Here is a 24,874-nt window from a genome sequence, read left to right as displayed (position 1 = left end):
ATAAACATACAGTAAGAGAAGCGTGTGTCTGCGCGGCTCAGCACTGCCCGACTGCGCCTTTCTTCCCCCGCCAACGCCCCAAGATGAAAGCCCCTTCCTTGACACGATACGCAATCACACAAAGGAAGTGCAACAATGACGTAACCGACATAAACAGTGACATAGCTCTTAGCTCTTGACCCATACACCTCAGAATGTCCATTTGTCTGACTTAAGAATAATAACGACAAAGAAACAAAGCAATTCCAAGAGGGCGGTCACAACGTGTACACGAGCCCTGCTTGGATTCACACTTTTAGGCCTAAAACATTCCAGACCAGGCGGTTATGTTTGTTTGTCTGTCTGTCAATAAGATAATACAAACTACCCGGGTATTTTTTTATTTTTTTTTTTTAAAGAAGGGTAAGGCTGTTGTGAAAAATGGTGCAAAAAAGTATTTGAATTTTGCATCTATAATTTTATTTGTTTGAAACTTTGTCAAACCCACGCTAGCTTTGACAAATGGCAGTGTCATTTGGTGCCACAGACTTGGTTGAACGTTATTACGGCAAACAAGAATTCTAGTTAAAAAGGCAAAAAAGCGCAGACATCTGGTGCCTGTGAGTCAGTCCAAAAAAGATTACTAGGTCATGACTCTTTGAACCCTTTGCTAGAAGGCCAAAGTTTACAAGCTCGACACAGAGCTAAGTCTGTCGATGAGAGAGGAGACAAAAACGATACAAAAGAAGTGGGCGAGGTGTACATCATTTCTACGGCAGGCCAACCGAGTTTTCAACCCAAATCCCAAAGCCCATTCTTAGAATGACTGAATTTCAAACAAACAGAGGAAACATAGCCTTGAATTGGATGACGTTTGAGCTATCTAGAAGAAATCTCTTGGGCAAAATGACTGATTCTCTAAAAGAAACTATGCCCAACAAATACATGGAGCCAAGTAATCCTAGTCCAAATTACATTTGGTTTTATTAGTTTGGCTCACTCTCCTTCTTTCCTGTGCCCAGTTTTCGCTCCCCTCCATGTGCCTCAGTTGAAACAGCAGTTTTTAAAAAGGGCCAAGCAACAGAGGGGGGAAAAGAAGGTCAAACAGAAAACTCAAGGAAAAACATAGTAGCTTGCGGGGGGTTGAATAAAGGTAAATTTGTTTATGATTAGGCAAGCAACTTTAAGGCCTAGATAGACCACTTCGACGTTGGCCGACTAGGACCGACGCTTACCCCCAGTGGCGTCGGGCCGACCGTCCGCACGTCGCGCTGGAAAAATTCGCCGCAACGAAAACACAGCGACGCTGACCATTAAAGTAGCTCGTGTGCATGCGTCAGATGTAATACCCCTCCATACCATTAGCGGCGGTAGTCACTATTCCTCATGGTTAGAAAAAGACAACCGCAACGCTATTGGCCGTGGGCGGATTATAAAAAATGTAAACAATGCGTTCAGCTATGCTTTTCGCTCACGATCAACTCGCAAACCCTCACGCTCTTGACACAGTATTGTGAAATGTTTACATTGTCAACCCTCGCTCTTGTACTTGGAAGAAGACTAAGACAAAGGCAAAAGGCGCGCTCACTGTTTATCCGCATTTGCCACTTCCTGTCACTGCCCCGTGCGCTGATTCGCTAGCTAAGAGCCAATCGGAAGCCAAATGTCACGACGCCAAGTCAACATGCTCAAACGCCCACCAGACACTTCCTGGCGATGTTACGGCGGTGTTCGCTACATCGATCAGACGGCGCAAATCCGACGCTAGGCCATTAATTGTTAAAACTGGCAATATGCGATACTTGTCAGAAGGATTGCGATGAGGGTCATCAAGGGCAAAGGGAGGGAAGACGAAAGAAGGACGCAAAGGAGCAGCTGAGCTAACACTCAACGAGTGGAGGAAAAGACTTCTGATTGTTGGAAGAAAGAAAGCAGAATGCTTAGATCCACTGACACGCCTCAAGAGAGAAAAGCATGCTCAAATCTGAAAACATTTAACTCTTCCTCCAGACATTCCCTACTGTCAACACAAAATCGGTTCATTGTAATCCAAACAGCACTAATGGGCATTCAAAAGATGACATATGGCAAGAGGCCATTAAGACAGTGACAGGATGGGGACAGGAACAGTAACCAGATGGCCAACTGCCCAGCTCTTGTCCTCAGCCCGATTGAGATTTTGAGGTATGCGACTGTTCTGCATCCAGTGGATCAAGTGTCTCCACCCCGAACACCGACCTCAAATGATCATCATAAAACTATCGAACAGAGGGTGTAAATTCCTGAGTACACAGCGCTCATACGATTGCTGCTGAAAATGACTTGAGAGACCTACCCGTTGACTGATTGGTAGATACTGTTGTCAGTGTTTGAACAGAGCAGCAGCGCCCTCCCTCCAGTCATTGTGCTAGCAGCTGGCATCCTGCATCGGCAGACAAGAGGAGGAAAACAGTTGATAAACACACAGCGTTTGTTAACCAGGCGTCAAATCACAGTCAAAATTGAATTGAGTTGAATCCATTACAAGCAGGGAAGACAAAAGTATATGATCGGCAGGCATTCAAACGGACAAAGTACGGTTTGAAGTTTTTTTTGTTGTTAAACCTCCCATGGATGTACAAAATAAGTTAATCTGTTTCAGGAATATGCGATTGCCTGCGTACTTTATTGTGGATGTGAGCTGCCAAGACAAGTGCGAGTGGGAGTGCTTTGCCAGTTTGAAATTATTATTCGGTCCATTTGTCAGAGCATGATGAAACCAGAGCCTGTTGGGAGAGCAGTAAAAGATCTTCCACATGGATCATCAAATTTGCGGCTGGTGCTGCACCGGCATCGGACTCTGGCGTTAAGTCTGACAAAAAATGTCAACAAAGCCCAAGAAAATACCGGTACATGTAGGTCAGGCTTTAAATGCGACAACATTGCTTTGCTTGACAGGGCTTTCATATTACAAACACCCCTGCCTAGACCTACACTCCATACTCCTCTCGGACCAAAGGTTTTCCAGTTAAATTGTTTGTGTCCAAGGCAGGATTCACTCTAGTCATTCAGTACTCTCGTCCACACCAAAATAAGAAAAAGAAAGAACGGTGTCTGTGATCATTTTACCAGCCCTACCTGCAATCATTTCCAGAGCTGGGCATACCGCCTGTGTGACGGACGCCCATTTTGTAGGCGCTAAACGATAATAGACGGGAAATTTTAGAAATAGGCGGACTAAGCATAGTCGGAAGCCCGTTTTTTTCCGTCTATGTAATCGTCAATTTTCCCGGTGAGTTTCAGTCTATTTGATTGGTGAAGACGCAGGTATGAATGATAGCATTTTGAACAAATGGGACCGCAACAATGAATAAACCGCACTTCAGTTTGTTTTGACGAAACGTTTGAACACGCCATAATGATGACATCAGGAATGGATGCTATGTACAGTTGAATTCCATAAATTGCGCCTCCAAATAGTCCAGATGGTAACTTGGCGCAATGCCTCTGTTTTAGAACTAGGTCAAAATAGTAGATGCTATCACTAAAGCACATCACAGCTCATTTGGCCTAAGGCTCAACTAAGACCTCTTCACTGCGTTGTCAGAGCCCTCAGCTCAAGCACCCCCACCTCACCCTACACACACACACACACACACACACACACACACACACACACACACACACACACACAGACCAGGACAAGGGTTTGCGTCAGCCATCCACTGGCTGGCCTGCAGGCCCAAATCATTTTCAGATGTAAGCTGGGCAGAGGTCACATGTTTGAAGGGAAACATAAGACTTGATTTTCACTCCCCTTCTCCGTCTTAAATGACATCAATAACGTAAATAATGTACTGGGACACACAGGGGGGGGGGGGGGGGGGCCTAAAGAATGCATAAAGAGCCTTGGAGGTTTTTTTTTTATGATCATATGGACAATTGAAAGATGGGGAGAAACTGAAAATTGGAGCGGGGGCGACTAGGGTTGTCAAAACTGAAGAGGAAAGAAGATATTGCAAAGAATAATACAAGTATAATGTTGCACTACAAAAACAGGACACACTTACAGTCTGTCCTGAGCCCAAAGGGAAACAGAAAAAGCACATTTCAATAGATTCAAGCATTAAAGTGGAAATCAACCCAAACCCAATATTTTTTTCAAGAATATGTTCCCAGCAGGCCCACTAGTTGAAACACGGCATTCTGATTAATATTGATTTTGTGGAATATGAGTTAAGCAGCAAAACGCACCCCTTTTTAGCCATCTCAGGGGGCGGCCATTTTGTCACTTCTGTCGACTGAAAATGACATCACAACTGCTCAGGTAACGACCAATCACGGCTCACCCGTTTTCTGAAGCTGAGCGACGATTGGTCGTTATCTGAACCCTGAGCAACCTCGATGTCATCTTCAGTTGAGAGAAGTGACAAAATGGCCGCCCCCTGAGCTAGCTAAAAACCAGTGGATTCCTCATATTGCACAAACGCAATGTTAATCCGGATGCTGTATAGAAAATATTGTGGAAAAAAATATGTTTGGGTCGACTTCCCTTTAAAATGTTTTTTTTTTTTTTTTTTTTTTTTTTAATGCACTTGACAATAAATACAATCAAGTTTGAACAAGTTTCAGACTTGACTCATTCGCTCTGCATGGCGCTTCGCGGTACTTGCTCGAACCTGTCAAGGAGTGCCTCCAGATTTATCCGACTGGCCAGTTTTACAGCTTTCGGTTGCTCAGGAAACGGCAGCGAATGCTCGGCGTCCTGTGGCTATCTATGGTGACCCCCCTCTTACCCTCCAGAAAGATGGCCGCCATAACAATGCAGAGAGGGGTTAGGGAAGCCATCTGCTGAGGCCAATAAAAACTTCACAGGAAACAGCAACCCAAAAGACCTCGACACGATCCAGCCCCTTCATCCTGATAGTCCTGTGAGGTGGAACTGGCAGCCGAGATTAGACTGGCATTATTTCTACTGGCTAGTCTGGAAAATAGCCAGTAAAGTGACGCTGACAAAAGACCTATTGTTATCCTACAAAGTCATAACTTTTAAAGTCATCGGGTTATCTTAATATTCACTATTCAGCACAGCATCATTTCATGAAAAATGGTTCCAGCCCTGTTACAGTTCTGATACTATTTCTGAAGGTGGAAAATTGAAGGGCTGACTTCTCACCCATGTTTTGGAGTTTTTATAGAACAGTGAAACCCCTAAAAGGTGCAAAAATGCAATCTTTTACATTGCGGATCCTTTCTAGAAATAGTTGATGCTGTTTATTGACCGTCGGCATCGGTGGCCTTGAGGCAAAGCTCGTTTTACAAATCAAACGACTGCATCACAAAACTCGGTCAAGGACGAACAGTCCCTACTTGGACCAACAACAAAAGCCTCGTTTCCACCGACGGTATCTACCCTACCCTACTCTACGGCGTAAAATCTCAGTCTCCACCGACAAATATACCCGTCTCTACCCGCTTTTTTTGGGGGGACGTACTCCTTTGTGGGTCCAAAAAAAGTAGGCCGGTTCTAAAACGTGACGTAAATATTTTGCAGGCCGATGATTGGTCCAAGACAATCGTCATCAATGTGCAGCTGCGCAAAATGGCACCCCGGGAAAAGAGCCGCCATCAACGAGAAACGACGAGTAGCGGCAGTGGCACTGGAGACGCGCTGTTTTTCGGTGTAGAGTCGAGCCGAGTAGATACCCTCAGTGGAAACAAGGCTAAACTGTGCACCTCCTTATATGGTTTCTTGTACATATACCTGATTACTGTCATCAAGGTCATGTCAAGTAAATGTAAGTTCAGAACATTTAAAAACTATATTTTAACTCAGTCACTGCCAGACATTTTCAGACCCTCTTTTACCCTAACATTTGAAAAAAAATTGAAAAAAATATATATATAAATAAATTCCGAGGATTGAATGGCTGGACTGTGAAAAGACAAGTAAATTCGTCAATGGCAGTGAATGACTTAAAAATACAGATTAATCAGTGACATGAATGTCAATTATGACATGCTTGTCATGTGATTAATATCTAGTATTGGCTAATTTATGTGATCTTGAAATTACCTTTCTGACCACCAAAGGAAATTATTTTCCTTATCTAATGGTTTGTGCACTTGTGATGCGTCACGACCATGTCCACATCTTTGCCCGTGTTTAATTTTTTTTTGCTCGGGCAGATACAGGAGGGTACACGTCACCGATCCGAGAATTTCGATGGAAGTCAGGCTCGCATTGATGGGGCGAGCGCCAATCTTTCACGTTTACGCCGCAGTGGCATATCTGATTTTCATTGGCATTTGCAAGCCGACCCCATTCAAATCGAGATTTCATCCTGGTTTGGAACGATCGCATGCGATTAGGTTGAGCAACCAAAAGGAAAAGTCCCATGTGCGCTCTTTCCCCCGCGCCGCGCTGCTTCACTTCACTGACACTCACCGGGCGATCACCTGAGAGTGAGATTACACTCCCTGACAGATTCCACATGCTCCATTGGCGGTAAAAGCTGCTGACAAAAAGGAGGGCAAGAGGCGACTCGTGCCAATGTGATGCGCGCATGCACACATTCGAGTCAGTCTGGCGCGTCTTGGGTTTGAACCGCCACAAGGCGCTCTGTTGGTGTTCATGTTTGGCGATAACGCGACAAGGTTTGGCTGTTGAAGGAGCTCTCGTCGTCTCACAATGCGCTTCATAGCCGGGCCGGCTTTATCGGGCTTCGAGGGTTGTTGTCGGCGATTTGACGCTCTCTCCAACAGCTGCTTCTCATAAAGATCCAAAGCTCCATCGCACCATCCAGCCCTGCATAAACAGCTAAACGTGACTTCATCGTCCTGCGCTTCCTCGCCCCCCTCGCCCCCCCCCCATTCCCTCCCTCCACAGCCAAACTGCACGGCCGCGCTCTTGTCCCTGCTTTCTACATGCCTAAAAAGGACAAAAGTCGCTGGCTGTATTTCGCGCACAGGGCGCCGACTTGCGCGTGGAAAGTGAAAAAGTGTGGTTTTACAAAAAAAAAAAAAAAAGAAAAAAAGTGGGGCAACACGATATGCCATAATTGGATTCATATAATGTAAAAGGGCGGAAAGGTTTATTTTTCTTTACTTTCTTCCTGCACCCACATTGAATAGAGAAACCGATCCTGTAAAAGATTTGGTCCACTTTGGCCTGGGCCGGATCCTTGTCTGCTATCAATTTAATACAACTCTGAATGTTTGTCTAACGGTCTCTTCTCGTCTTCCTTTGCGCGGCGTTTTGCTCCGGCTTCCTGAAGAAGGAGCAAAGCGAGGCTTGATGGCGAAGGAAGCGACGTATGGAGGGGAAGGAGGGAGCCGGGCAAATAAACAATGGAATTTTATCTGGGCTCGGCAGTCTCCTTCACTCTTTTACGCTCTCTGTTTGGGTCTCTGTCCTGCTCGGGGGGGGGGGGGGGCCCGCCGCTTTCCCAAGCTGATTTCATAGCAAGACTTTGTCCATGAGCCAAACAGGCCAACTCTGTCACCGTGTGTACCTCTTGCATGCGTGCGCAATCGGAATCGGGACATTTATCTGTACCGCGCTGGATGTATTCCATCCATCGATGCGGCCTGCAGGCCAAGGCCCAGTCCAAAACAATTAATAGCCCTTGCGTCCCACTGCGATGCGCGCCCTCAGTCTAACTCCAGTAGAAGAGGATGGACGTCGTTAGAACACTGAAACTCGGTTGGCCGTACAGAAACGGACAGAATTGAAAATCTACAAAACAATTGCTGCGTTTCTGGGCTCTGCCGATTCCAGTGGGATTTTTAAGAACGGGCTAGATGATTACCTCGGGGAAGGCGTAAACAAAACACCAAATTATACTTCAGAGCCTCTAATCCAACCAAGGGCCACACCAAATGCATGATTGCCGCATAATGAATGGTTATTTTCTTGTTTGTCTTTCAACCAGCAAACAGAAAAGACGTGTTTTGTGTCTTGCAGGAAATGGAAGTAAGCTCAAGACAAAGAGAGGGAATAAAAAAAAAAAAAAAAGAAAAATGCCGCTTAAAAATTGATTCTTTGAACCTTTTGCGAACCTCCAATTCATACAAACTGGTTACCAAAAGGTAAAAATGACGACAGAACGAAAAGGAAAGCGTGGGAAAAAAAAAAATCTCCCGAGGAGCTTTTGCACCTGTCAGACTTTACAAATGGTCGCCTCGTAACAGTCTAACCACAGGCCTTTAATGGCTAAGTCTCGTGTTCTATTTGGAGTCCTGAGCTTCTATTCCAAAGTCCACCGAGTGCAATCGGTGCGGCTTGCTGACTAACGATGCACTTTGAAGAGATAAGCACAGATGGGGAAAAAGAACAACTAACACGCAGAGTTTGTAAAAGCTTACAAATACAAGTGCTTGGGCCAATTACCAAAAAAAAAAAAATGCTCATTTCGAGATCAGACGCGTCATTAAAAACAAGAACACGATGTGGATAGAAAGAGAGTTAGATGAGGGGGACAAATTTATTAGGCAGAACAAACAAATCTCTTCCTGCCCCTCTATCTTGGAGATCGGATTACATCTCCTCATAGATGGGGAGTCGGCTCCTCCTCCCCACTGTCAGAAAAGATCCCATCGGCTGAGCCCTTAACTCATCCCCGGTCTGCTCCCAATTATCCCACTGGCTCCACAAACTAGGGGCCCATGCCAACGGTTTTTCAGGCCCTCCTCTAAACCGCTCTCACTTGGGCCCGTTTAACCTCATCCAGAGCGCTGTCTGTGTCGGATTAAAAAACTCACGTCTTGAGACATACGCAGGCAAAAAAGATTGAGCCGATGAGGCTTCGACAGAGAAATGCATTCAAGAACCTGGAAACCGTACCTCAAGGTTTGACCACAATCCACGCCGAGACACTTCCAATTTGGAACAAAAATTCCAACTAAGATCAAGTAGCCATTAGCCGAACCACTTATCGTCACGAGCGTTGAGATATTTGAATCTAATACGAATCTGTTGAAAACAAGAAGTATTGTTCAAACACAATCTTCACGTTGATACTATTGAATCGGCCGCGAGCGTAATGTAAAATGTTGAAACACCAAAAATACTGTACTGATTGATCGTAAGCGACAGGCAAATGGCTAGTCGGCCAGTAGCTAGCTAGACATGCTAGCTAGGCAGTTTACAAAACAGGAAGAAGAAAACTACCAAGATAAAATCAGCAGAGGTGGGCATTCCGTCTCAATGACGGACGCCCATTTTGCTGACGATTGACGGGACACCTTTTAAACCAGACAGGCTGACAAATGGCGGAAGTGGGTTTTCATCCGGGAATCTAATCGGCAATGACCACATCCGTCACTTGCGGACACCCGTTTTTCGGACGTTTTTGGGGCGGGGGACCGACCGACGGAACAACAGACTTCTGACGGGCTTAAACGACGGACTGACTATTACAATTCAATTCGTCACCCTGGCCTCTGACGGATGACGAATGACGGACCGCCAAAATTTTGTAAAATGCCCACCTTTGAAAATAAATAACAGTGCCAAATTCACTTAAAACTTCATTCCGGACTGAAGCACTGGGACATCTCCACAGTCTACTTGCTTCGCAATAACATCAGGTGATTATTCTTCTCTTACCATAAGTATCATTTTAGAAATAGTGTTGCAAAAAAGTCTAAAAACGCAATTTCTTTCATGTTGCCTAACATAGGGTCTTACTGAGGTGCGCCGATCCGTGGCTATTCCGCGACTTTAGCTGATCCCTGCATGTATCGGCCGTTGCAGAGTAAGCAGGCCCACTGACAGGAAATCTTGCCAAACAAAAGAACATGCCGCTTGAGGTGATTGAGATTCCTATTTGTCTAAACAGTTTCAGGGGTCGGAATGTAACACCCAGGTGAGAAATGCATCACTTATCAGGAACCATATCAAGCTAGCTAACGTTAGCTTATATTGACACTTTTGAATCCTGGACCGAGAAATGGTCAAATTCTTCTTCATAGCAACAGTGGACGTAGGCCTGAAAAGTAGACCTCCAGAACTTTTCAACAACCTCGCTGCTTGCTAACATTATCCTCTGGACTCCGGAGCAAATTTCTCCTCCAAGCCACAGTCTCTTTAACTGAGCTGCAAAGCCAAACTGCTCTCCATCTAACTTCCTGCATCGCTCTGCTTCTCTTTCGAACAGCTTCCTCGTTGCAAATTCCCACCAGAGCTCCCACAACAGTCCCGTTGCTGCTCATGCCGGAGCCCTGGCAGGGATTTTTGTCATTCCCGCCCAGCGTCCCGGGGGAGCTCGATGAGGCGAGAGCTTGGGAAAGTGCACTTCCGGAGTGTAAACTCCAGAGTCAGAGGCGACGTTTTTGACCTCCACACACCCGGTGACCGAAATCCGGGCCAAGAAAGTGGACTGAGACGAATGGAGATGGGTGTTGAGTATACGGTTAGCATGCCTCTGGGTTTCTCTGGGAATGCCGCGGTTTACAACAGTGAATGGCGAGTCAACGCATCGCATTTGTCTACATTCACTACCAAGTGATTACCTCATGTAAAACACATCCGAGCTTGCATTCCTGTACCGAAAAAAAAATACTGTTGAATATTTCCCGTGTTACTGCCCGATTCAACCAAATGCACGGCATGTAGAAGTTAATGTCTGCTGAATGTGACTCAGTATTACAGGTGAACCGATTGATCGATTAATGGACAGCGACTCACGTATCAAAATTAATCCACAACTATTTGAACCGATTCCTCATTTTAGAGACATTGAAGTTAAAATTGTTGAAATCCTCGGAATTTTAGCATCTCAACAGTGCTAAATATTCGAATATTTCGGTAGTCTTCCGTAAAAGGAAGAAATGAAAACAAGACATTTGCAAACAACTGCTGTTACTTTGGAAAACAAAGTTCAATATTTTTCTCCATAAAGACACAACGGTCTTCATCTGCTTCATCATAACGGTCTATACTCGAGCAACTGATTCTAAGCATTCAGTCCTCAAAAGAGTGCGTCTGGAACTACTTAAGCGACGTACAGTATTTCCATATCAAACACGTGTGGTGTACGTAACGCTGCAAAGCCGAAGTAGCAAAGCGCGCGTTAACCTTTTCCCATTTTGTTTCGAATGCTCTCCACAATATGGCGAAGCGGGACGAAATCAAAGAGCTCTGCGGCCACTTTTGAGGTCCATTCTGAACCCAGATGGCCGCATTCCTTTCCAGATGGCGAGCTTCTTCTCCACAACCAGGACTGGGCTGCTCAGAGAAGGCTAAATGTGCATTCGCTATCCTATTTCTCTCCTCCAAGTTGCATACGCGTGTTTAATGGAGTGTGGTTGCCGCCACATTGGGTCACACAGTGCAAATTGCAAACTAGTATTTTCAGTGGCTGCGATCGTCATCGTGTGTGAGTGATAGTTCTGGCAAACACTGAAATTCCTGCCGGCGTATTATCGGCGACGTTGCTTTCGCGTCGCTGTTCAAGCATTTGTGCTGACCCGCATCTGATCGTAACGGTGGAACCACCAAAAAATTGCACACACCCCGAGGTTGTATACTTGGGAATTCCCCAGAAATTGCAGTTGCGAAACGCTCGGAATTCACGTCAAACGACCTCGGTTAAAGGGTTAAACTCTGTATTTTTTGTGCTTTGCTTTTTCTTCCGCTCTATGTATACCAAAAAAAAAATAAGAGCATTACCAAAAGCAATATACCAGGAAGATTTGTCTCACATGCAAAACTGCAAGGCTCCTGTCTGACCATATACAGTCCATTGGTAAGATAAGCTGGATTCTTACATTGTTTATACGGTTTATATTTTCCCAACTTTTTCCTTATTTGGGGTTGCTGTTCTAGATAAAGTTTTGGCATTGGTCTTATAGGTGGATGGATGCACATACTGACACCAACTCTCCCTATTACAGTGCCTGGGACTAATACTGAGTTGAACTGGCTTGCCCCTGAATTGATTTTCATTATGTTTTAGAAGTGAAAAGCATCTTGAGCACAGTGGTCACTACACCGGACAGCTAATCTAAATTAAAAAAAAACATTTTAACCCTTTCATGCATTAATTATGATTTGATGTAATTATTCAAAATATATTTTTTATATTACTAAATATTAATTATGATTTGATGTAATTATTTAAAATATAAATATCTTTTTTAGATTACTAAATATAGGCGAAAGCAACTTTTAAATAGCTGTCCACTGTCGTGACCGCTGCGCACGAAAGGGTTAAAGATCGGAAAGTTTACAACCGGTTGTCTGTGTATGTATGCACGTGTGTGTACGTGTGGAGTGTATCTGCTGCCAAAATGAACGCCATGAACACCTCCACGAGCATGATTACGGTACATCAATGCATCTGTGGTGGCTGGAATCAGACATGGTTATGTATGTAATATGGTGCGCGTTATCCATGCCAGCGTGCGCGCGTGTGCACGTGTGAGTGCGGGGGAAGGGGTTCGGGGTGTTTTTGATCATGACCTCAACTTATGGCCATCTGCCAAGATGGCAGACAAGACAATTCCCCCACCAAGGCGGATTCTTTCGCCGTCACCGCAGGACACGTTCTTTTCAGAGTGTCGCCGTGGCAACAGCAGCACGACCTAGCACACGGGATGGAGGGCCGTCCCGCTGAGTGCCTGTCAAAGAGCAGTTCCTGTAAGGGAAGGAAGGGGTGCAAGGGGTCGGAACGTCCCCCGGACCTTCTGTCACTGTTTTTGATTGAAAAGAATAGAAAAACAAACGGGTCGCGCCCACTAACAAACGCATATAGACAAAAGTGTGGGGATATATGGACATTCCAGTGGTGTAAATGGAAGAAAATGTGGAGTCGGGCCCAACAATCTTTGATGGGGTTGAGGTCAGGGCTCTCTCAAGTTCTTCTTTGCACTGTGGAAAAGAGCCTCCTTCAAATTACTCCCACAAAGTAGGAAGTATATACACTAGTTGTCCAAAATTGTCCAAATACAGTGGTGCCTTGAGACGCGAGCGCTCATTTCATTAAAAAAATAAAAAATAAGAGGCTAGCTATTTAATGCCACTCACGCTTGAAATTTACGTTCAAACTAAGCACATAACGAAGAGAATGACATGTTGTGAATTTAAAACAGCCACATAGTTTTGCCTTAGCTTAGCTTAATGCTATAAAGCAATGCAAAACGCCATTGACGTGCTAGCATCAGTAGTCGTGTGGTTTTAGAAGTGACGGTTATTTGAACGCAAACAACGGAGCAACACATGTAGACAGATAGTATAATGATACTCACTTTGAAATATGAGTAATATGACACCATCTTCATTGAGACACTTAGAGCAGGAGCAGAAGAAGGAGCAGCACAATGAAATGGATCGCAGCATCAAATCACGACGCATAAACTGTTATTCGCATTCTATTTATGTGATTGTTACTCTTTGCTTTTACAAAGCACAATATTATAGAGGGCTACTTTTCCTTATTAAAAACATTATGGGGAGGGGAGTCTACAATGGATTAATGGCATTTACATGGGCAAAAAAATGATTTGAGATATGAACTTTTGTCCATATGTCATTTTAAACCATAGAGCGCGAATCTAGCTGTGAAAATCACAATCTTAATATGTTTTACATGACAATAATAAGACCCACTGAGAGATTTCCTGATGACTGTGTAGTCCTGTGACTCATCAACAAAATCCATTGATCCACTTCCTCCCAAAAAAAACAAACATCTGGCATCATTCTTGTAAATCCCTCTTGCGAAGCATGCGCATACTGTCAATGTATGACGCATGTACGGTATATGCTCAAAATCTTAACTCATTGAGAGTGAAAAAAGCGCAAGAATGCCATGAGGAACATACAACAATTTGTAAACACTGCAGCCAGGTTAGCCAGTGCCCCCGTGTTGAACGTAAACAACAGACCCCCTCTGACACCCAATGGCTCCACTTCAGCTAGCCATGACAAGATTTTTAGCCTCTTTATTACAATCCCGCAGACAGTCTCCTGCTCTTTATCTCCACCTCTCTCCAGAGAAAACTTCCAACCTAAAGTGAGCGGCCACACTGGTGTGCTGCGCAAGCCACACTTTTCTTGGCTTTCAACTCGCATTCGAAGGGAGTACAAATGTGTGTCCCTAAATCAAAGAGCTCCTTAGCTGCTGACACATGGCAGTAGTAAATCTAATGTCCCGCTCCTGCTCTCGGTAGTTAAAAAAAAAAAAAATCACACAAAATGAGCCAAAGAAATGGATTATGTTGGCTGAGTGATAAGAATCTGGTCTGGGTCACGACTTATAGGACATAGCAGACATTCCTGTTAGCTAGCTAACAGGGAACACAACGTCCCTTAACGCTCACAAAGATGGACGCTGGATGCGCAGCTGTTTCGAGGTTTATCATGTTGCGTTTGTCCACCAAAATACAACATATAAAATGGGAAAAAAACCTCGAATATTTGTCTGTGTTGCTGGCTGATGTGTGAATCCTTAGCGTCTCCATTCATCATGAAATGCTACTGCAAATGTAGATGATGTTGTCATTCGTTTAGGTTGTTTTGTGGGCTATTTATTGGAGCGGAGTAGGCTGCTAATGGCTAACATATTACACCACACGCATAAATATATCTCCAGTCTCATAGCGCAGTGTTTTGACCACACACGCGAGGACGAAGATTTGTCGGTGGCGGACGTTTTTCCGATGAGATCGGGGGGAGCAAACATCACTCGAAACACACCACGGTATAATCGGTCAGGATAATCTTTCAGAGGCCTCCGAGAGCCGGGCCTTTGCTTACTGATTGGAAAGGGGGAGGTATTGATGACTGGTATTGCGGTGAAAAACAAGCTCGCCATTAATGTGCATTGACGACTATCAAGAGTTAAAATACAAAATGAATGAAAATGATAACCACATTTTTTGGGGAGTTGGAAAGGAGACCACATTAGCAAAAAAAAAAAAAAAAAAAAGGTACACATGGACGGCATTAATTTCTTGCGCTACAGCAGTTGACGTGCTGGTTCGTTGAAGCAGATTCTGTGTCCATTCAACAAAGCTGTCACTAGAGTTGATGTTGACCACAGATGCTGAGCAAAGCCCTAAATGCAAAATATGCATCACTTCCTGTGCAGTGGCAGCCAGATGTCACAGAGTGACATTTGCGTGAGTCACAGCGCTTCATCAGTCAGCAAGTTGGACTTTTTCCATATGTGCGCTTTACTCAAATATCGGCCGGATGGACTATGCATGCGTACTTTGAAGTAAAGCCTCTGTTTGTACAAATAAGCAGAGGTGGGTATTTTGCTAAATGGTCCGTCATCCGTAGTCTGTCATTTTTCATGATGAACGAAATTGAAATCATCAGTCTGTCAGTTGTTCTGTCAGAAATCTGTTGGTGCGTCTGTCGGTCCCCTTAAAAAACGTCAGAAAAACTGGATTTTTTTTTTTTTTTTGCTGTACTAGAATAAAGTGTAATTGCACATCCACTACAATAGGTGGCAGTGGGCTCTCATTAGTATGTTAATAAAGTTATTCAGCAGATTTATCATTCTTTTTTTCTTCAATGTTAATAAGGATGCATTGTTAAGCAAAGGAGTACTTATAACAATTTTCATACACAAAAGATTCGATAACAAATTTGCGGCAGAGAGTTTGGGGGGGCGTGAAATATTTTCATCTTCCTCGGGGCGCAGCGTTCTCCATCATATAACATGTCCAGCGGTGAGTAGTTTTACTTCTATAACATTAGTTAACTTCTCTTTGCGCTTTTATGGCAGTTAAAATGTCTGTACAGTTAAGAGTAAAATGAACAATTTTACACACGCATTCAACAAGTGCACTTGTTTTATTAAATAACTGGTAAATTAATGTCATTCTTGCGGAGAAAAAAAAACGGGAGTCACTTCTTTGTGGACAACGCGCCTGGTGGTTAACTGAGACACGACATCGATTAAATCACGTCACCTCTTTTTCAACCACAGTTTCCCCGCCATCTACGAGGGCAACAAAGCAGGCGCAGGGGCCCCGCTGGAAGAGCTGCTTTTGTTCACTGTGAAGAATGCTCGTCCCTGCTTAACACCCCCCCCCACCCACCACCACCACCACTCCCCCCCTCCCCCTCTTTAACCTGCCAATTTGTGACGGCTTCAGCATATGCGCTCTGACTTTCATCCAAATGTTTTCATTTACAGTAAGCGGCCAACCATTGAGAGGATGGGATGAGGGGTGGGGGTGGGCAGGGGGTGTCGGTTGGGTCGAGGGATCGCGCGCACAAAGTCGCCAGAGTGAGCGTGCCTTGTTCATCTCACCTGGTTCGCATTCCCATTCATCTCAGAACACAAAATCCAAGACGCGGTCGCCTTACCTTTGCGAGCTGGCCGAGCCCCGATGAAGCGCTCCCGCGGTTCTCCCTCATTTTGCGTAAGCTGACCCGGCAGAAGGCAGCATCCACGTTTTGCATGGCTCCCCTCACCCCGTCTGCCGCTGTCCCCGGCGTCTCTCGGCAGGCATTCCGAGCGCCTGTCCCTCCGGGCTTTTGAGGAAAAAGACACAAAAAGTAAAGAAAATCCCTCCTTCCGACCGGAGTGCGGCCTCAGATGTTGACAGCTTTTTTCATTTCCCTTCCACTTTGTCTCACTATTTCTCTCAATGGTGACGGCTCACTCTCTCCCTATCTCTTTCTCGCTCTCTTGCTTTTCAAAGTTTTCCCAGTGCTGCGTTCCTCAGGCCGCCACCCCCCCCTCCCCTTCTCCCTCTCTCTCCTCCCGCTCTATTTTCCATCATCACCCACCTACTCCTCCCACCAAAAACCAAAAACCCCCCACCGCTGAACTAATCTGCAGCTGGACAGGGGATTGGAGCACGGGTTGTCAAGGAAACCAAAGTGTCCTGTTCCCCCCCCAAAAAAAGAGTAGGAATGGAGATCAGGAAGAGGCACGACTAGATGCCTAAATAACCTCCTCCTATGGGAGCCAATCCAAAAAGTTGCCCTTCCTACTGTATTTCCTACTGAGGGGACGGCATGTTTGTCTTATTTACTTGGACCGGTCGACAACAACAGTGACAAGTGCTGGTGAATGCTGAGCGGGGGGACAGAAAACAGAGCGCCGTGTCGAACTGCAGCGGGCGCGGCTAAGATTCCTTGCTGATTCAGCTTTCCTAACGCAGAAAAAAAAAGGAAAGAAATGTGTGTTAGGTGGATTATTTATTTGTTGTGACAACGCTTTTTGTCGATACATTTTACACATTGGGCAAGCTATCTTATTTCCCATTTGAATGGGACCGCATTTGAAAGGAACATGCATTTGCGGGACGAGCAGTAGAGCTGAGCATTTTGGTTAAATCTGTTGTATATATATGTAATATGTTTGCTGTATTTTCACAAATTTAGACTATTGGTCAGTCCCCGTGTGGTTTTGTTACTTTTTAAAATTATTCACCAATATGCCGTGTTGAAAATGGCTCTCTGAATATGAAATGCTCCCCCGCAACCCTACTGAGGATAAGCGGTGTAAATAAAATGTGACTTGACTGTTTCTTTTTGACAGCTGCGAATCGCATAAAGCAAAACAAATACCAATTTCTAAAATCTTGATTGACTTTTATACATATTTTTTAATTGACACTAAAAGGCCAACCATTGACTTTTCCTGGTCGCCGGGCTTTGATTTTCTACCATTTTTTGTGCAGCTGTATCGGATCATGGTAGTAAATGAATTGGATGCTGTACAGTATTGACATCTGCATCTGGGTCATATTCCACCAAGCCTTCATGCCTCATGTCAGACATAGCATCTCTGTACGTGTTAGTGGGTCTTAATGAGCCGCTTCATAAAGTCTCCATTCCTGCTGAACCCTGAGTCCGAACCACCGACCCTTCCTTTGAAATGCGAGCGAGCTCTAAATAAGCCTGGCGTGTCCATCAATAGCTGTTGTGGGAAGAGGGAAAGAATAAGAGTAAAGAGGAGGGGGTGGTGGGAGTAACATCTGTTTGGCGTTTATCCCACCTTATTGTGTTGCAGTGTCCTACACCGGGCCTACAGCTGGGATTCCAGGCGTGCACTGTCCAAGGGAATGACCCGTGACTGGGAAGACGGTGGGACCAGGTTCCCATCCCTCCTTGTAGGTTACATGCAAAAGCTCCTGTAAAAGCAGAGGAGACAATAGAATCAACATTTGGGCCCTGCCTCTTCATTTCCTGTCTTCAATGACCACGAAGCATTTGCAATACTGCTTTGATACACCAAAGTCATTTCACAGGGAATTATACTCAGGAAAAAGGAGGATCCTCTCAGGAAGTTGTGCTACTTCCACTCGTATCCACAACATATGGAACTACAAAGGGTCTGCTCTTTTATGACCAATATACACCTACACTCGTTTGGACCGTAATTGTCCTGTTAAAACACATTGGGACCACCACAGAGTTATATGTCTACCGCTAATTTTTATTTGCCACCATGAATTTAGGATTTATACACAAGTAAGAAGAGTCATTGTTCCCATATGTCTGTAGCTCACTTTCTTCCAATCCCAAGGATCAAGAACTATATCAGGTATATTTTTACTAAACGACCCCACTACCCCTTTCCGTCCCGCACCAAGTCACTGCAACACACTACGTAGACAACTTATATCATCTCAACATTATTAACATCTCTGCTTGCCTTTTGGCTTTGGTGTGCTTGTGATTCCCTCAAAGAACCCAAGTGGTTCTTTCGGTCTGGAACTTCAGACAGCTTAGCTTCCAAGTCATTGCAGGTGAAACGAATCGGTCGGGGTGGTGATGTTGTCTACCGAGCATTGCTCACAGACCCATTGTATACAAACATTAAAAGGTATTTTTTTCCCTCCATAATATGTTCCCTCTAAAACGAACGTGGAGTGAAAAAAAACGTGAAACAAAGACTTTGAATTCAAATTACAAACAGTAGACGTAAAAAAAAACAAAATACATACATGTACAAATGCGCTGCATACTTTAATTGACTTTGAAGTGCAAGGACGTTCCGGCCGGGTACTACGTCGCTATCTGTCGGACATTCGACGTCATTGCAGTTTAAAGTCGTTTACTGTCAACAAAGTTCGAATGAATTAAACCCTGTGTGCTTATTTGACTTACCTTCGAGTGAAAAGGGACGTCAACAGTCCATCCATGGCTCTCCACGGCGTCACTACTTGTCGTGTTGACCAAATTAAGATAGCGAGCTTAATATTTTTTTAATTAAACATTTTACCTTTAGCGTGTCCACATAATGAATATCAATCAATAATAATGAATAATTCTCTTCGACGAATGAGCAACAGTAACACGCGTATAAACGAATCAGACGAAATACAAATTGATTTTTGTCGTCGTTTTTAAGGCGCTATCCCTTTAAAGACAAACCACGTGATCGTGATATTCTGGCGTCATACCCGGAAGTATAGCCGCTGTCACTTTTTTGGATTCATTGGTGGAGTTTGGTAACTGTGACGATGGCGATATCAAAACAATCTTGACATTAAGTAAACGTTTAACAGCGGACACACGCGGGTAATTAAAAAAAGATGGTCCTATTTTTTCTTGTAGATCGATGTTATTTTGGATGTCAACGGTATAGCTAATGTAGTCCTGGCGCACTATGGAATGACGGCGGCGATATGGCTAATATTTTATGTTAGTTACTCATTAAAAGACGTTTTCGCCGCACAATAGCGGCACGTTACGTACAATGGCAGTGGCGGTACTAGGAGCGAGAGCGGTTCTTCTCAATCTAAGATCCAGCCTCCAAAGAGCGAGCCTTTATGGTCGAACCCGACTCATCCAGACGTCCAAGTTATGTCTGGTCAAGAGGAGGCACGTTCTGACCAACATCCCCAAGGTTGCATTGCTTTGTTGGGGCACAGCCAGTGCATCCTCAGCCAAATGTCAACAAGCCTCTATGCAAGCCCAAATCACGCACAGGAAGTCACTTGCCAAGGTTCAAGTGCACAAACTGATCTTTCTCCTCCGCCTGGGCCTGCGTGCACTAGTGCTGTTCCTGAAATTCTCCCCCATCTTGCTTCTGTACCCCTTGGTTCTGGTCTCCGCTCGCTGGTCCTCATGCTGGTTGGACGCCCTGCTGTGGGTAACCGAAAGCTCTGGCCCGGCCTTCATTAAGCTGGGACAATGGGCCAGCACCAGGCGGGACATCTTCCCTCAGGAATTCTGCGACCGCTTCTCTAGGCTTCACGTAAAGGTGCGTCCTCATTCCTGGGCCCACACCAAGCAGTGTCTGAAGAGAGCTTTCGGGGACGGCTGGAAGAAAGTGCTGGTGTTTGAGGGCAAGGAACCGGTGGGCTCGGGGTGTGTGGCGCAGGTTTATCGCGGCTGGGCCAACAAAGATCAAGTGGAGGACCCGGACTTCCAGACACTGGTGGACCAGCTGGAGAGCGAGGATCTTCTGGAAGCGTGGGAGATTCCTGGTTTGAGTGGAGTGCCGAGCGCTCTGTGGAATCTCTGGAAGGGAGGAAGCAAGGAAGATGAAGAGGCGCCGCATGAGCAGAACACCTCACAAAAGGATCGCTTGTTACCCGTGGCTATCAAGGTGAGTCGGCTAGCTCCAGAAGTAACAAATGACCATTTTAACTGCCTGTAAAAGCCAGAATTGTCCCGCCTGCTACTGTATCTCCAAAGGTTACATGCATGGCAAAGCAAGTCAAGACTTTTTGAAGGGAAAAAAAAACAAATGTTAATGACTCAGGCAGGTGTCTTTAATTTATGAAGACAGAAGCCCCTTTTACAGCTTGTAAAATCAGTGTTCCATTTTCTAGTCTTCAAAACCTCCTGAGTTGCTTTTCTGTCAGTCACCTTCACAGACTGCTTTTACATCGCCTGTAAAAGCCGCCATTTGTCTGCGCCCGTTGAAAAGAAACTCATGTCTTTTTGAAGTTAAAAAAAAAAGTGAATATTCTTCAGTGGCCACACTGGCCATGAACACTACTTGCTGAAGACGCAAGCTCGTAAAATCCCATTTCCAGTTCTTTGCCTTCAAAAAGTCTTCAGTTGCTGAAGTTGGCTTTTTTTCTTCCTGACAAGTCAGTACTAGTAATATCATCCCTGCATTCATGGACAATTTGTAGGTGAAGAAATTGAATATTCTCACCTGAATAAAGCTTTAAGGGTACCACCGAAGGCACTATTTCATACCGTTCATGGGAAAGGAATGTGATACTTTTTGAAGGTTGAGAAATTTAACCTGCCCGGAAAAGGCGGCATTTTGCCGCACCCTGTTCTGATGCTACCCCGTAAAGGCGTTTTTTGTGGAAAAAACAACTTTTTTTTAAGCTGGACCTAACGACGCTTTGCCGTTACACTGAAGGTGCTCCATCCAGGCCTGCGTCGGCAGGTGGAGATGGACCTGCTGCTGATGAAGGCCGCTAGCTGCCTTCTGCACTGCCTGCCCGGACTCAAGTGGCTGAGCCTGCCCGAGATTGTCGACGAGTTCGAGAAGCTCATGACCAAACAGGTGTGCGAATATTGTAACGAACCCCTCGCTTTTTTTTTTAACGAAGATAGGCGGGGAAATGCGTTTTTTGATTCGTTCCAGATCGACCTCCGTTTCGAGGCCACGAACATTGAGCGCTTCCGCGAGAATTTCCGCAACGTGGACTACGTGAAGTTCCCCACCCCGTTACGGCCTTTTGTCACCAGGACGATTCTGGTGGAAACATTTGAAGTGAGTACATACGGCTGTCCGGTAAGATAATTATTCCATCGAGAAACAACCCCCCCCCTGAGTTGTGGTTTTCCGTCACCCAGGAGAGTGAGCCCATCTCCGAGTACCTGAGAGCCGAGACTCCGCAGGAGGTGAAGCGCAGGATTGCCAGGATGGGAGTCGACACCTTGCTGAAAATGGTGAGCTACTACCAAGGTAACACTTATTGTACAGTTGTTTTCAAAAGAGCAGTCCGACACGAACAATCAAATCAATCACTTATTTTGATAGAAATGATATTACAACACGGCAAATAATTTACTTGCAAAATCCCTCGGTGAAAAAAAAAAAAAAAAAGAAGGCGTGCTTCAGCACTTTGCTTACGGGTTGGTTACAGTTCAGACAGAGAAAAGGAGTTTTGGTGGCCGCTGACCCACAGTACATAAAAGATAGTCAAGCATGGCACCATATTTTATGGGAATGTTTTACTATTTTAGTGATGGGAAAATGAAGCTTCAAATTTGCTTCATGAACCAGTTGCAATTCTGGACTTCTTGTTCAATATTTGTTTGAAAGCACACTGACTTGCCATTTCATAAACCACTTTATTTTAACCAACAGCGCCATCTAGAGGAGTCCCAAAAAATTACAACTGTTTCATGAAGCAAATTTGAAGCTTCATTTTCCACATTACATTCAAGCGTACACTACTATTTTTTTTTAACAGACCAATATTAATTTTATCTTATATATATTTGATATTATATTAATTTAATTTTAACCCTGTTATTTTGAACACAACGGCATATAATGCAGCCTTCTCAAGTCCATTCCCCCCCCTCCCCCTCAGGTTTTTGTGGATAACTTCGTCCACGCCGACCTCCATCCGGGCAACATCCTGGTGCAGCGCTGCGGCCCGGCCGCCGGCTCCTCGGACGTCCCCGGCGGAGACCGCGCCAAGACCACCCTTACCGACCTGTGGGACACGGTGGTGGTGAGCGTGAGACCCGAGCAGTGTCCTTTCCAGCTGGTGCTGCTGGACGCCGGCATCGTGGCCCAGCTGAGCGGCCACGACCTGGACAACTTCAAGGCCGTCTTCACCGCCGTGGTGCGGCGCCAGGTAAGCTAACCCAAGTATTAGCCCGCTTCTTTCCACCTGGCTTGTGTTTTCTTAGCAGCGCCCTTTTTGTCTCTTCAGGGCGAGCGAGTAGCAGAGCTAATCCTCCATCACGCTCGGGCCAACGATTGCCACGATGTGCCGCGGTTCAAGGAGGAGATGGCGGAACTGGTGGACGTAGCCCTCAGCGGCACTCTGTCCCTGGGAAAGGTATTTGTTGTTCTTGTTGTCTTTTTGTCTTTTTCGTGACGCCACTTTACCCGCTTTCAGATCCAAGTGGCTGACTTGCTCTCCAGAGTCTTTGGCCTACTCATCAAACACAAGGTAAAGAATATGATCAAAGAAAATGCACAGTCTTATGTATTGACCCGAGTTTTTCTCACCGGTATGGGTCTCTTAACTCTTTTAATGCCAGCAGTTTTGGAAATAATTTTTTTTTTAAAAAGCCTATTAAGTGCGGGCCAATTTAGAGCGTTCTGATTGGTTTTTCAAGGTTGACAAAATATTGTGTTTCATGACTACATAAACACAGAAACTACCAAATGAGAAAATTGACTCTCTTCTTTCATCACAGAAAAAAAAAAGTTTGCTTCTACCTTATTCACTTTTTTTTTTGTAATAAGCAGTAGAATATGAATGGGTTTCACCCAAACCACCTGTCTAGGACCCCCAAAAAAATGCAGAAAACAAGCTTTTTGTGAATAGATGTATTTTATGCACAACACTGAATTTTATGCTGTTTGCTTTAGTGACTGACTTTTATAAAATACTGAGGCAAAATGTATTTACACATATCACCAACTTTTCAAACTATTTAGTAGTAGTATTTAGTAGTGTGTGTGCGTGTATTGTGCTATGCATGTGTATGTACGTTACATCATCACATCTAAATTCAAACAGTCTGTCATCATTTTTGTCTTTTGTGACACGCTTTGTAGATTTAATGTGACAAACACTTCGATCATTTGGCGGCGTTTTCAGAGATCCGCTGTGTTTTTGATACATTGCGATCTCATCGTAAAGGGGCACAATGCTGTCATCTGCTTGCCATAGTTTTTTGTTTTGTTTTTATACTCACAGGTGAAGCTGGAGAGTAACTTTGCATCCATCGTGTTTGCCATCATGGTGCTGGAAGGCCTTGGCCGCTCTTTGGACCCCAACTTGGACATCCTGGAGCTGGCCAAACCGCTGCTGCTCAAAAACTGTGCCTCACTCATATAAACAAACATCAACATATTCTTTCGTTCATTCGGTGATGCTTACATACCTCATTTAAGTTGGATTTGATTGTTATTATACAGGTCAGGTTGGTAACTGACACTCATTTATGGAGGATTAATTCATGGACAAAGTTTTGCTTCAAGAACTGAAAAAAAAGTTACTTTAAGAGGGTGTGAGCCATCTATTAGGAGGGCCTTTATGTGTACATATCCATTTTATAAAAAATATGGTGTTTTTTTCTGCCACAAGGCTCAGATATACGTTGCAAGATCATGTTTTATAATATGAATACTCAAGATATTTCGTATTGTACGATGGCCACTGTCATTTCTTTGTAAACAGAATCAACCGGTTTTCAAAATTGAAGGTTGTCTTCGGGAACTTGGCATAATCCTAACTAAGGGGTGGAAATGAAAAAGGTGATTAAGGCGCTGTAATGCCCTTGCATGTGGGCAAGGAGAGCTATGCATTCCCTGTTAAATTAATTACCATAACATTTGACATTTTAGATAACAGGAATCAACACTTAAGATAGATTTTAAATAAATTTGATTAATTCAGATTAATTACAATGCACGTTTCCATTTGGGAAATTTCCAAAATTGCCCACGTGAAAGGTTTTTCATTCTTCTATGATCGTCAGCTTTACAGATGCCACGCCCACCTTTTCGGCTTTGTGTTGTGGTAGAGAACGCTACACATGGGGCTCTAGTTTCTTGTATGGGGTTGATAAGTCAAATGAAGTAATTGAGGTATGGCATCCATTTGAGCTCAGGTCCCAATTTTGAGGAAATGCGCTAATGTTTTGAATAAGCTGTGTTTACATCGCTGTACTGTAACGTGTCCTCGAACGTAACATTTTGCATTTTAGTGTACATAATAAAAGGGAATCAACACTATGCTACAAGAGCCTCTTATTGTTTCAATAGACGACACT

The 24,874-nt window shown here is 44.5% G+C and overlaps 2 protein-coding genes across 6 annotated transcripts in view; one reads left to right on the top strand and one right to left on the bottom strand.

The window, feature by feature from the left end:
* The window catches only part of LOC147149147 (DENN domain-containing protein 2A), a 38,910-nt gene extending 19,441 nt beyond the window's left edge, over nucleotides 1-19,469 (bottom strand). The window contains exons 1-6 of one of the 4 annotated variants that reach the window (XM_086029035.1): nucleotides 19,043-19,469; nucleotides 17,928-18,063; nucleotides 17,597-17,849; nucleotides 16,960-17,079; nucleotides 16,286-16,453; nucleotides 2,315-2,401 (exon numbers count right to left, since the gene is read on the bottom strand). In XM_086029035.1, coding sequence (XP_085885161.1) covers nucleotides 2,315-2,400 — 86 coding nt within the window. In that variant the 5' untranslated portion in view covers nucleotide 2,401; nucleotides 16,286-16,453; nucleotides 16,960-17,079; ... (1 more) ...; nucleotides 17,928-18,063; nucleotides 19,043-19,469. Of the gene's footprint in view, nucleotides 1-2,314; nucleotides 2,402-16,285; nucleotides 16,454-16,959; nucleotides 17,850-17,927; nucleotides 18,064-18,587; nucleotides 18,904-19,042 lie in introns of those variants that run through there. The other 3 variants (XM_086029034.1, XM_086029032.1, XM_086029033.1) reach the window with 3 other exon arrangements.
* On the top strand, nucleotides 18,958-24,836 carry adck2 (aarF domain containing kinase 2). 2 transcript variants are annotated; one of them, XM_086029046.1, is made up of 9 exons: nucleotides 18,958-20,141; nucleotides 20,262-20,489; nucleotides 21,264-21,410; nucleotides 21,492-21,620; nucleotides 21,704-21,799; nucleotides 22,450-22,719; nucleotides 22,798-22,926; nucleotides 22,987-23,040; nucleotides 23,797-24,836. In XM_086029046.1, exons 1-9 carry the CDS (start codon nucleotides 19,635-19,637, stop codon nucleotides 23,935-23,937), a joined length of 1,701 nt encoding a protein of 566 aa, XP_085885172.1. In that variant the 5' UTR covers nucleotides 18,958-19,634; the 3' UTR covers nucleotides 23,938-24,836. The 2 variants fall into 2 exon arrangements, with proteins under 2 accessions (XP_085885172.1, XP_085885171.1); XM_086029045.1 differs by having other exon boundaries at nucleotides 18,960-20,489.
* The last annotated feature ends 38 nt before the right edge of the window (nucleotides 24,837-24,874 follow it).

The sequence above is a fragment of the Filicampus tigris genome, chromosome 4 (assembly GCF_054856515.1).
Source record: "Filicampus tigris isolate MCC_2025a chromosome 4, RoL_Ftig_1.0, whole genome shotgun sequence".
NCBI lineage: Eukaryota > Metazoa > Chordata > Actinopteri > Syngnathiformes > Syngnathidae > Filicampus > Filicampus tigris.
The sequence above is the reverse complement of the archived record's forward strand: the minus strand, read 5'-3'. Positions and strand labels throughout refer to the sequence as shown.

Excerpts from the sequence above, each read along its gene's own strand:
- adck2 (XM_086029045.1), top strand. The coding sequence starts at position 19,635 with ATGGCAGTGGCGGTACTAGGAGCGAGAGCGGTTCTTCTCAATCTAAGA. Across the intron at positions 20,490-21,263 it reads TGTTACCCGTGGCTATCAAG|GTGCTCCATCCAGGCCTGCG; the intron begins GTGAGTCGGCTA and ends GTTACACTGAAG. Across the intron at positions 22,720-22,797 it reads CCGCCGTGGTGCGGCGCCAG|GGCGAGCGAGTAGCAGAGCT; the intron begins GTAAGCTAACCC and ends TTGTCTCTTCAG.